General features: G+C 30.7%; 2 protein-coding genes and 2 non-coding genes across 6 annotated transcripts in view; all 4 read left to right on the forward strand.

Moving 5' to 3' along the window:
• The first annotated feature begins 1,825 nt into the window (after positions 1–1,825).
• Positions 1,826–7,478, forward strand: LOC114129799 (uncharacterized). 2 transcript variants are annotated; one of them, XM_027994641.2, is made up of 6 exons: positions 1,826–1,915; positions 1,986–2,386; positions 2,498–2,727; positions 2,884–3,024; positions 5,710–6,023; positions 6,830–7,478. In XM_027994641.2, the coding sequence occupies exons 3-6, from the start codon at positions 2,503–2,505 to the stop codon at positions 6,972–6,974; spliced, it is 825 nt and encodes a 274-aa protein (XP_027850442.2). In that variant the 5' UTR covers positions 1,826–1,915; positions 1,986–2,386; positions 2,498–2,502; the 3' UTR covers positions 6,975–7,478. The 2 variants fall into 2 exon arrangements, with proteins under 2 accessions (XP_027850442.2, XP_050053272.1); XM_050197315.1 differs by lacking the exon at positions 2,884–3,024 and having other exon boundaries at positions 1,842–1,915; positions 6,830–7,477.
• Positions 6,303–6,421, forward strand: LOC114129803 (5S ribosomal RNA). The gene has a single exon (XR_003592869.1). It is a non-coding gene; the product is annotated as a 5S ribosomal RNA (ribosomal RNA).
• A 913-nt stretch (positions 7,479–8,391) lies between the features above and the next one.
• LOC114129802 (5S ribosomal RNA) lies at positions 8,392–8,510 on the forward strand. The gene has a single exon (XR_003592868.1). It is a non-coding gene; the product is annotated as a 5S ribosomal RNA (ribosomal RNA).
• Positions 8,511–11,497: 2,987 nt separating this feature from the next.
• The window catches only part of LOC114126986 (uncharacterized), a 51,411-nt gene continuing 49,365 nt past the window's right edge, over positions 11,498–13,543 (forward strand). For both annotated transcript variants that reach the window (XM_027991058.2, XM_027991059.2), the window contains exon 1: positions 11,498–12,088. The gene's annotated coding sequence lies outside the window, so the exon portion shown is untranslated. The remainder of the gene's footprint in view (positions 12,089–13,543) is intronic.

A 13,543-nucleotide genomic window follows, 5' to 3' on the forward strand; every position in this document is an offset into this window, starting at 1 on the left:
AATATAATGAAATACTAGGCCCTACTGAGAAGACTCATGTGGGTACCCAGGATTTTCTACATCAATACATTTATTTTAAAGAATAAAAAGATTCAACAAAGTTAATAACAGGGTAAACAATAGAAGATGAGTGTGTACTTATTAATTAAATAGAAAATAATTTACATACACCATTTAATCAAAAGAATCGACGAGCAAAATTTTTACCTAAACAAGATATTTTGGTAAGTACATCACATAGTTAATGGGCTTCATTTGTTTTGAGCCGATGTGGGTGGGTTACAAATGATTACAAACATACTACATAATTCGACATTAATTTCTATTTATAAATCGTAAGTGGTGAGACCAAGGTAACTCATCTTATTTTCTTATAATGAATTATTGTTTATATTATAAACTGATATATTATCCCCTTCCTATGTAATCAATTACTTAGCATTTATATTATGTTTTTAAACTTTCGCTTGAATGCTATAAATGAAACTGTTTATTAACGATTATATTAAATCACTTAATAAATAATAACAAAAAATAGAAATAATAATAATTTCTATTTCGTAGTACATAGTACATTATAATGTTATAATAAAAATATTTTTATGGTATGATTATGTTTTTTAGGATTTATTCAATTTTAATTTTGATTCAATATCTTACTGACTAAAATAGATACGAGTACTATTCAGAAAATATATCTATATCAATGTAGTATAGTATAATATTATTATTATTTATTATGTAAAAAAGTTAAATATACACAATGAAAGTGTTGATACATTTACAACGGATAAAATATTTTATGCTATACAAGATCAATAAAGAACTAGAATTAGAAATAATGATTTATCAAACCTTTTTAGATCTTTATTTATATATTTATTGCAATTTACAATACTCTGTTTTATCAATTCAGTGACTTGACATTTTTTTTTTTTAATATACACATTTTATGATTTTAATAACTAATAATGTCTAAAGAGTTGTAGGTTTAGCGGTGAACTTTTTTAGCTTATTGTAAAACGTTGCTTTCTTTAATAGAAAGTTTGAATTTTTTAAACTTTCATTTTACATTTTTTTACTATTATTGCATTAATTTTATGTTATAGAGTTGGCTTATTTTCCTCTTTTTTTTTTTTTTTTTAATGAATTTGTATGGTGCATTCATTTCACTAGCTTTATTATGACTTGTAAATTTATAATAAAAACATTAAAATTATAGTTAATTAAATTAAATTAAATTTATTAAGTATTTAAAAAAGTTATAAAATATAACACTGTTTGAAAAAAAAATGTTCGATAAGTCAATAAGCGACTATAGTAAAATATGTCCGTTGTTCATTAAAATATTAAATATCATTATATACAAATACAGACATACAGTGTTTGGACGTCTTGACTCCAGTTAATATTTCTTATTGTTCCGCCTATAAAATTCATGGTAGGCATTTTATTTACATGACAGTTAAACTAGTCATCTATTATTCATACGGTTTTATTATTTTTATCTTTTACATATCAAAATCATATAAATTGAATTATTACACAAACATTCATTTCCGAGTATATTATATTGTTTAGTTTAGTATCTATAAATTTATAATTTTTATTGTTAAAGTTTATTTTGATAAACACATACTGTTTCCAAGTATAAAAAAACCCATGTGCGTGAACATATTATTTTTAGTTTTATCGACTTTATAATCAATTTGACGTGAAAGGTTGTTACTTGTTAACGATGTCATTCGAAAATACTTTAAGATAATATTAAATTATATTATGAAACGTCTGGAAAAATTTCAATTTTCAGCGTTAATAATTAAAAGAAACCGTAGAAAGTGTGTACAATTCACATACTATATGATGTATAATAAAAATACTAGTACTTCTAAGTCTACGGAGTCCAAGTCGTTCGGTAAGCACGTATATATAATATAGGCGTTATAATAATAAAAATATAATAATAATCACCACTTAACACGCAGTAAACACGAACAAACAAAATTGAAGTCATAATTTTTAGCGGATATTCCATTGTGGCGGCGGCAGTCTTGCTGTTTACTCCGGTTGCAAGTTTTTCGTTTCCGCCAAACGCACACAATCGACGAAAACAAACGGTTCCGTTTGCCTGATCGTTACATGTGTTCTAGTGAAACTTTAATTGCAACGATATGCTGTCGAAGCACGAACAATACGCGACACTTTTACTTTCCCGGCCGGAGACATAACAAAATCGGACGTTCGATCGTCTGGATCCGTCACTTACAGCGTCGAAGACAATCCTTCAACACAACGCCGTGGCGTACTGTTAACATTGCCGATTTACCACCGTCTGTCCACAAGACTTATAAAAGCGAATAAAAGTGTAATCGTTCCCATACAGCAGGTGAGTGCCATCGCGTTTGCCGATAAATATCACTTTCTCAGACCACCGGCCGTCCTCGTGTTACTAATTATATTTAAGAAAATTAATTTTTTTTTTTTGGTTTTTCAAAAGGAATCATGCAACCGACAGGAATCGCGTCCGTGTGTCTGCTGTTGCTGGCGAGCCGCGCGGCGGGACACGCGATCGGCGAAAACCGCGGAGAGGACTACGACGACTCGACCGGAATCGGCACAGACCGCAAGAGAGACGAGGCGCATCAGCCGAGGGTTTTGGACATGGAGTCGATATTTGCGGGTTTCGCCAAGTCGATGATCGGCCGGACTGGATCTACCAGTAGTCAAGTATAAAACAACACATACATTAGGTTTTATATTTTGACTTTGTTTTCTCGTAGAAGGATTTGAGAATAATTTTTTTTTTTTTTTTTTTAATGGGTTTTTAATACGTCACTGTTGGTAATAACGCGTGTGCAACGTATTATTATATTGTATATTTAGAACCAGCACTGTATAAATCCGGGTGTAAAAAAGAGGTCCACCGGCCAGGGTTTCTGCAAAATGTCTTCCCTGACCACCTTGTCCAGTCCCTGTCAGTTTTTCAAGATGGCCCTCGGATTATGCGATCTACCCGACATTTTGGCTAGTATTTCATTTATGTATAAAACAAAAATTTAACACCCGCCCCCACCCGCGCCCAAAGTCTTTTCGAGAATCTTATTTCTACATGGCTAAAATCGCATTTCGGTACTACTTTTACTTCAGTCTTCAATCAATTTATAATAACCGTTTATTTTATAATATTGCTCTCTTGACTCTTCTATATACCTACATAACATAATAAAATGTTGTATCGACCACTACGACCGTTTTCAGCAAACTCACATACACATATAATACATAAACATAATAACATTTTATTACAATATTTGACTCGAGATGATATACACATCGGATTCGTCACAACTCACAGTGACACAATGTTTACATAATATATGAATTATATTATTATACTTCGTATACGGTGAAAATACGATTATATTTACACGTTAACATATCAAACTACGATATAATAGAAACCCTTATATTGTATCGGAGGACGTATTTTGTTCTTTGACAACTCGTATAACGTACCGATGACAGTTTGCACTTCATTACAACAAATTATAACATTAAAAACATATAATAATATGTATAATACACAATACAAACTCAAATTATGTAGGTATGAGGTATTATATTTGTACTGCATATACTTGGTAACCACCTTGATGCTGTACAAAGTACGTCAACTTTTACCTTCTACTTAAGATACTCTTATGGAATTTTCTAGGAAATGCTCTTTTTTAAATCCACGCTAATATATCTATTAGCATATTTATTCAAGTGAATAACCATAATATTATTCTTGCTAATTACACGCACTTGGCCTTTATAACATATTATATTAAAAACGGTCTTGTCGATGTTCACGCGACTCTTCAACTTTTATTCAGAGGTTATAAACCAAACACGCTGACAAGAGTAAAACGATATCCTGCAGTAGAATACTCAATTATGTTTTGTATTATTGTTAGATTTATCTGTAGGATAGATATATACTCAATATTTATCACTTAGGTATAAACCATCATTTATTCATCATAATATGAATATTGTACTGCCAATAATACTCTGTATTGAAAATTAAAGGAGTCCCACTCCAGGTACCATATTATAATTATTATATAGTTATAATTTAATTTAATTTTAATTGTACATTTTCTGAAGTCTAAACGGTCCGAATCTTTAATTCTCATTTGACCATTAAATACTAAATAGTTATATCTTTTCTGTATTAAATAACAATTTAAGTAACCATAAAATGTTTTTCATCCAATTCAATAGTTTTTTTTTTTATTATTATTATTGTTAACCATTTCACAATGTTTCCACTCTGAAAATTACTTTAGTCTATGAAAAATGAAAATCGTGTTGACCAGTTGAGATGGGGCGTATAATTTCTCATTCCCTACGACCTTACCTTACAAATGTTGGACGGTCATGGAACGTTGAGCTAAATTAAAATTGTATTACACCGTGATACATTTCGGTATTTAAATCAAGCCAAATACACATACAAATCTAAAATCAACGTATTTTGTACTTATTTGAAAAAAAAGTAAAAACATATTGGAATCAATTTAGATGATACCGACATATACAAACGTACAAAATCACGTTCATTATAATTTTAATTAGAAATCAGTAATTAATACAAAACATTTTGCACTATCATTATTGCTCTAAATTATTCAAAACATAATACATAACATAATATATATATATATGATTTAATAGATTATTAAAATTATGTTAGTCAGGAGAAAAACACTTTCATTTCGTATTGAAAAATTCTTAATTGATATATATATATATTCTATATATACAAGCAAATGTTCCTATAAACTTTTGTTTTAAAAACTTTCACAACTACACGATCAAAAATTGTTTGTTACTAGTTCTCCGTGAATACATTTAAGGTGTCGTTTATGACGCGATGAACGATTACTTCCACAACAGTACTCACTTGACTCGATCTTTACGCTATGATGATATTTTTAATATACTGTTTTCCTATTTTTATAAACATTTTACACTAATACAGTAACACCTATATGGCTATGTATATTAAATAATTTATATCGCTTTCTTGTCTATGTATATTCCTATTGTTTTAATTGTATTTTATTATATACACAAAGTGATTCATCAAGCATGCCTGCCCCTTAATTTATTCTTCATTTAAATTTTGGAATTTTTAAGTATGTATGCGTATACTTATATAACGACCATTTTTTAATTACTACTAGATTTTTTTTTTGCATTTGCAGTAATAGAAGTAACTAATAATGATCATACAATCGCTATTTTTATGATTAATGTCCCTAATTATTTAGAAAATACTTTTTAAAATTTCAATTTTTATGGCTATCTACGTAGGTAATAATTAAAAAAAAAAAAATCTTCGTTTAATAACTTACAAAATCAGAGTTTTATAATAATTTAAAGTATCTTAATTGTATTATCACATGTAATTTGTTCCTTATACTACATAAGTAAATTAAAAACATGGCTTTAAGTATAAATTAATTATACTTAAAAATCCTAATAACAAAAATTTGAATAAATACAACGTAAATAATGGTTGTCAGCAGCATGTTCGGTAAATCATTTTGTATAAATACCTTCGTCCGCCACCCCCCTCGACGACTGCACTGCCTTACTCGACGGTATGTGAACGACCATCGATTATTATACAGTGTCCGTCGTCATCTGTTTGTCTAGATGCTCAGCTTAAACATGTCGAACGTGGTACTGATGCTGGTTCTCAAAGGACTGATCTGGGGAGCCTCGTATATGCAGGGCAACGGTGGCAAAGGTCGGAAGGAAGGGCCGGATGCGGCGGGCTTGACCGGTGGCGGACTCCTGCAGGACGTGGTCAACGAGACGGATTTACTGTTGTTCCTTGGATATTTGGTTGCCGATGAGTCAGGTCGCTATGACTGTCTGAACCGCGTGGCGTGTGAGCAACCGGCCAGGGCGGAGAGTTACCTGAAGAGCGCCGAAATGGTCTGGAAAACGGCGAAATTATTGGACCCGTAAGACTTCCACTGTACAATAAGAATATCGACTATTATATGTTTATAATATGCGTGACACAATTATAATTATTTATCAGACAAGTCACAGGCTTAGGTAGCTTTTTTTGTGGACAAGATTTGATTGCCCTAGTATTTTTTAACAATTATGATTTATGAGTTATGGACTTAACATTAATATAGATATCCGCCCAACCTTCGTGAATTTATTTATATATGTATTATGTAATTCCGTAAATGTTTATTTATTTAAATTTAAGTTAGAACCACAATATTTCCGCCAACGACCATACCACGTTGAATACACCAGTTCTCGTCCGATCACTGAAGTTAAGCAACGTCGGGCGTAGTTAGTACTTGGATGGGTGACCGCTTGGGAACACTACGTGCCGTTGGCATTTTTTTTGATTAGTTTCAAGTAGTTTAATTACTAAATATTTTGATTATTTTATAATAAAGAAAAGAAACAAGTTTTTATTTAGAATTTATTCGTCATATTCTATACAAGTTTAATCAGTAATTATTATTTTTTAAATTTACACATTTTATATTCGCGTATAAATGTACGTTAATGTAAAGAAAAATTAAATATTATTATATTAGAAAATGCAAAACAACATATTTAATATTATACTACTTATAAATATTATTTTTTAATATTTAACACTCTTACGTTATCTCAGAATCATGGTACAATAATATTTCTGTTGTAATAGTTCGATCGAGAGTATACCTACTATTAACGTTCCGACGGGTATAACACTTGAGCGAATATTTTATTGAAAATATTGTAAATATGATTTTAGAGTGGTGCCGGTGGACGCGAAATACGAGCGAATGTTGATCAAGTTGCAAGAAGCCATTGAAGACGGTAGGGCAGACGGAGATTGTCAGGCCAAATACAAATGTTCCGAGCCGACCAGCAACGAGGATAACTTTAACCTGATTTAAAGTGTACAGATATATAGTCATTGAGAGTAATCGATTTATATAGATAAATCGTAGGTACATATTATGGTTATTTTTTTGTTTTTGTTTGAGATATATATTTTGCCAAATTTAAGTCTGATTATCGAAAACGCCGTGCACAGTCATTGTATGCATTGGATTATTATTGAATATTTTATTCACGCAATAATGCACGTAAAACAATATAGCATAGTAAATAATTATGTTTTATATTATTACAAATTATTATTTTTTTTTCAAAAATATTTCTTTTTATTCAATGTGCCTGTAATAAGTTTACTTTTTTATATTACTTATTATTCTATTTGATGAACAATGACCTCATTCAAAATAAAAATGCTATTATATCTGCACGTTAATTTCTATCGTAGACCATAACGATTAATGTATACCAATACTATTGTATCTACGAGTTTCATTAATTGAATTCATCATATTATGACCTATATCCAAGTACTATATCTGAAATAAAGATTATTGTTTTTTTTTTTTTTATATATATATATATATGTATATAATATTAACTTGTTTACTGTGATGTAGTAGAGTTTTGTTGTTAACATTAAAATAATGGTTTGTTTAAGTATAATTTTATTTTTTCTTCGTCAACCTCCATATTTGAAAATACGAAATTATTTTCGTGGTAGAACAGCTTACAATTAATGATGTATTACCAGTGGAACTTGGTTTCAGATTGAGTTATTTAGTAAACCTATAGTACGATAGGCGGTGAATATAGCCCGCCTTGAAGTTTTAACCAAATTTAATCGCCGAAGTCTTGAGTTTTTAGTTTTTAATCTGAGCCTAGTAGAAATAAGCACTCCCGCTCCTCGTGCAAAACAAGAATATACAAGACTCGTATTATAGGTAGTTAGTAGCCAGTAGGTACCCCGTAGGTATCTACTTCTATGAAAAAAAATTAGGTAAGTAGCCGTATCGCCTGTACCTATATTGGCTAATGGCTATTATGATTTATGAATATCGACACTGTTGATAGGTATAAATATTAAATATACAATATTATAATAATATAATAGGAACTATTGTTTTTCATATAATAACGAAATATTTTAACATTAAGAATCAATTGTGGTCAAGTTGTTTTTATGAAACATTTGTTATTCATAATTCAAATTTTGGTGTCCATGTTACAGTTTCTAGCCTCTAGGATTATTATTTTGAGTTAAAAATGTTTGATAAAAATGGAAGTGAACAGCTTTTTTAGTGGATGAGGCATGATAAATACTCGTTGTTCGAGTATTTTTTTTTTAATAATTATGAGTTATGAACTTTGTATTAACATATATGTCCGTCAAACTTTAGTGAATAATTATTATATAATCTGTAAATGTTTGTTAAGATTATTTATCTAAATTTAAGTTAGAACCACAATATTCTCGCCAACGACCATACCACGTTGAATACACCAGTTCTCGTCCGATCACTGAAGTTAAGCAACGTCGGGCGTAGTTAGTACTTGGATGGGTGACCGCTTGGGAACACTACGTGCCGTTGGCATTTTCCTTTTATTAAAACTAATAATAAAATTTGATTAGTTATTAATTTACTCATACATTTCTTATTTCAATGGCATAGTTGTTATTTTTTGCATCGTTATGTTTTTATAAAAATATCAATAGCATGTTATTATAATATATATATATAATATTATTATATTTATTAGGTATTAATAATCATCATACAAAAAATAATACCTTACAACTTTTTTATTTTCGGTATAAATAAATAATAATATATCCCATTCATATAATGTCATACCACTCATATCCCAATATAATAATCTATGGTCAATATTCGCTGTAAAGTTAGAAAGATTTTTATAATAATATTATACATTTATACCTAGTGAATTTAATTTACCCAGCAATTATTGAATTTTACACACACACATAATAAAAGTAAAGAGTATAATATATTGAGTAAAAATACGTAATTTTTCGGTAAAAAACACACGCACATATAGAAATAAATTTTCAGATTTTCTTCGTACACTTACAGCAAGTATATAATATAATATTGTAACCGACTTCTCTATATACGAGTAATAATGAGTTGTGCTACATATATAATATTATATTGCGTGTCTTTTAATTTTGTTTTTTTTTTATTGCTTTTCAAATCGTAATCGTTCGTCGATTTTAAATTTAAAAAACCAATACACCAATATCGATATATAGTGTATATACCGATGTCTGTTTTCTATTATTGTGGGTACACTGGTGGACCTATATATACAAGTTATATAAGTAGCTGTGTATAGTCTGAAATATGCTGTGTACTCATACATATTATTATACGCACCTATAATATGTGTGTGTGTATATAATAATATTTATCAACGCGGATTCAATTTTATGTTACAATGATACCTAGCTATATAAATCATAATAATATTACACATATTATATATACTATATATTGGTTTATATACATTATATTATTGACGTTGATTTCTTCTCGTTGCGATTTTAATCGAATACCAACGTTTTCTCTAAACGCACGCTTATTATTATTATTATTATTATCGTACCGTATCGTAAATCGTTTTACCGCTGCAATATAATATATATAATATGTTTATATTCATACGTACCTTTACACATATATATATATAATAATAATACACGTGACATCGGCGTACGCCCGGAACTATATACACACACACACACTATTGCAAGCTATTATTTTCGATTATATACATTATGAAAATCCCCGAGGCGCCGCAGTAATCTGGCGTATGCCTCTGGAAAACGGAATAATTCAAATAACGCAGCCCGAGGACTTGCGTTTTCTCAGCAGTCTGGTGTTCCGCTGGAGCTGCAACTTTACCACGAAGTGCACGCGTTTCGTTTTTTACCCCGACGATTCTCCGCTGGGCTCATCTCGACAATATACATACATAAGCGTTATAAATAGTTATATATATAATATATTATTATATCCTCTTATAAACGTAGGTACATGTTGCTCACCGCCACCGTCGTTATCGTGCACGCGATGTACACGCATAAGAGCAACGACGTGTATTATAATATAATATGATATATTATTACAATATTAAATTAATACGAAGTCGCGTCCACAATCTCTGCAGCTCGCGCACACGACTCGGGCAGATACTGTTCGATAGCACTCGCGGCAGAGGAACTCGCTGCAGTTCGGATCGCTATGCTATATGGATGTATGGCCCGATTGTTTGAGGAACGTGTTTTGCGATCATACCGTCGCTATCGTTATATAGATCAGTCACTCGATCATCGATCATTTGCGCGCATACGAGGCTGTCCGCAGCGTTTATATGGATATCATCATGTGAGTTTAAGTTTGCAAACACGAATTGCAATCGTTTAGTTCTGTTTTTGCGTTAGTCGTAACGGCGGATTGTTAGACTGCAGTTTTTTTAGTTTTATTTATTGATATTAGTCGGCGATGCCAGTAAGCCAATGCAAATAAGATCGAGAATATGTAGTTATATGTATAGTTATTAACACGTGCGCGTATATAATAAGACTCCGATACTTTAAGAGGTATAGTTGGCTAATTGCACTGGTAAAAGGTTCTAATCTCAGAATTTTTAGCATCAAAAATAAATGTTGTGAAATATTTCCAGGCATTATAGGAATATAGGTAGTCCAAAACGTTTCAAATGAAAATTAAAAACTAGAAAAAAAATATGCTAAAAAAGAGTTGACTGCTAAGTTAACAACCTAACCTAACTAAACGACGACAATGATCGATTTTATTCTCTTTTCCTAACTCGATAAAATTCTAGAAACACTACAGTTTCTCATATACATACGTATCATGATATATGTAAATGTTATATATTTATTGGATATTTAATTAGGCTCGTCTGACTCAAATGCACATGACTTGCAAAGTACTTGGCCCGAGTCTGCAGGTTATAATATAGAACACGACCGATTGTTGGTCGCGGAATAATCGTATTTATAATACATATTATTGAATAAATAAGAAGACGAGGAGAGATTTCGATTTTCGCATCTCCCGAGTATAAAATAACATCATCTTTCGTTTCGTCATCGTGCACGCCAATTACATTCGTATAGCCTATACGAGCCTATATTATCTTATACGCGTGCATATAATGTTGTATTTATTTATCATCGCATTTCGTGGACGGCGGTGAATAGGAGTGAATCGATTATATTATTATTTATATTATATTGAAAATAGATGTATACCTTATATCGTCGTGCAATGTTCGATATTTTAATAGCCGTCTTCGGTTCAAATTAAAAGCGAAGAAAAAAAGAATCTTTGTGATGTCGACGCACAGCAGTGTTACGGCGCGTTATCGCGTTGAGAGGGGTCTCTCTCGTGTACGGGCGGCTGCGGCGGCGGTGGTACCCATTCTCGTGGTGGTGGCGCGCGGCGCACTGTTGTCGGAATCGTGTCCGATGTGTCGATCGTCGCGTTTCATTATTATTCGACTTAACACATCGCAAACACGACTCGTGTTGGTTTTTTTTTAATTCTGTTACATTCTGTCTTTCATTATTATTATTGTTATTGTATTTATTTTCGTTTCGAGGAGCATTTTCTCCTCGTCTTATGCGCGTGTATAAGTACGCGCATATCACTGCCACCGTTGTTGTGCCCGTCAATCGACGCGATCGCATCTCTGTTCGATCGATTCGTCTCGATAATATCATAATAATACCGTTGGTGTTAAGACGTCAGTTTTCGCCGCGTGGCTACATGTATTGTGCATGTGATGTGTACATAATATTCATTACGCAGTACAAACGAACGACTTTTGTGCTTTTCAAAGTTTTCTGCGCGCGAGAGTGTGTGCTTTTTACCGATCAGTGACGACAAGCGTCACGAGTATATATAATTCGGTGCATCTGTCAAAATTTGTCGGCGCCGAGCAGAGATCGACGAACACTACTGTGTTTGGACATGCTACCGATTTATTCTATTAATTACCATCTATATCATAAATACTATCAATAATATGGATACTTTGCTCAGGAAGAGCTCGTAATACTGTTTTTACTGCTCGAAACCATCGACATTGCAAATCAAAACTCTACTTTCTACGTCACCAGGTAAGTCGTTATTGTTTTTCATTACTAATACATAGTATGACTTAGTGGCTTACAACTAACCGCAGGTTAGGTTAGGTTAGATTAGGTATACCCTCGCGTCCCAATGACGAAAAAATAATTAATTTTGAATCATCTTGTTCTTAATTTCGTCGTGTAAAATCAACTTGTGTATTATTTTTGTCTTTTTTTTTTGATTAAAAAGTGTTTTAAAAAACAAAATATGTTTAAAGCTGATTTAAAATGAAAGCAGTTTAAACAATCACATTTAGACTCTCCTATTTAGATACTGTATTTACACTGAGTAAATATATTATTACACATAGGTACTGTAATAATATTTATATATCATATTATAATTTAAACATAGATTCTCCAAATTATAAATGTGTTCAAAACGAGCATTTTGCAATCGTTTTTGAATTCTCTTGAAGAATTAATGATACTATGTAGTTATAATATTGTATTAATTGTATTAGTTTGTAATTAATGAAAGATAACTATTTTAATAATTTAATGTGTATAGCGTACACTAACCAAATAGAATAAGTGTTATTTTTATATAATTTGATTTAGAACACTTGGTCCCCCACACGAGTCTTCTTAGAGGGGCTAAGTAAGTATTCATATATAAACAAAATAAACATAAATAATAAATACATCTAAAAAACCTTGTAGATTGTTTATTTTGATAAGGCGTATTTGAAAATACATCAATATTATTTTTGGAGCTAAGTGTACTATAATTTATTATTGCCAATATATAGTGATCTAGTGTTGCAGTTTTTAATTATTTTTTGACGATGATAATTACTATTCGAATTATTATGAGTACAAAAAATTTAATTTTATACTCACATCTACATTATAGACACATAATAACACAAACAGAATCATTTTGAAAGTTTAAACACAATAGGTACTGAATAATATAAAATAAACGACTCTAGTTGTTTAACTTTTATGTACAATTACACAATATAAAAGATAAATCTATAGAAATAAATCAACTTATATTATTATTTGTTTCTAATTTATTTCAAACGATAATATTTTTTAAAAAAACATAACTATCAAAGACCGTTTTACTACCTCGTATAAATATAAGTTTAATATTCATTTAATTACTCGGTATAATATTTAAATGTACCTATGTAGTTGTTCTAAGTTCACGGTTTCGATAAAAATTCATTGTTATCTATAAAATAGTTGCATATAATATAATTGCTCGGAAAGTCGATGTACGACATTAGAAAATATAATCTTGTAATCGAAAAGTATAGAAAAACTTTGAAACGTTAAACAATGGGGTCTAATCGACTCGTATTATTATAGCTGATTAAATGGTATGTAATTCTGCGCATGCAGGATGTAAAAAGGAACACAAAGAACTGAAAGGACGGTTAGTTGCGAATATCGCGGTTTCGTGCAAAAAACTAAATATATTATTTATAAATA

Source organism: Aphis gossypii, chromosome 1 (assembly GCF_020184175.1).
Source record: "Aphis gossypii isolate Hap1 chromosome 1, ASM2018417v2, whole genome shotgun sequence".
NCBI classification, from domain to species: Eukaryota; Metazoa; Arthropoda; class Insecta; order Hemiptera; family Aphididae; genus Aphis; species Aphis gossypii.

Bases quoted from the DNA above. Each gene is read 5' to 3' on its own strand.
- LOC114129799 (XM_027994641.2), top strand. From the start codon at position 2,503: ATGCAACCGACAGGAATCGCGTCCGTGTGTCTGCTGTTGCTGGCGAGC. The intron at 2,728-2,883 runs GTATAAAACAAC...TTGTATATTTAG, and splicing joins CTGGATCTACCAGTAGTCAA to AACCAGCACTGTATAAATCC. The intron at 6,024-6,829 runs GTAAGACTTCCA...ATATGATTTTAG, and splicing joins ACGGCGAAATTATTGGACCC to AGTGGTGCCGGTGGACGCGA.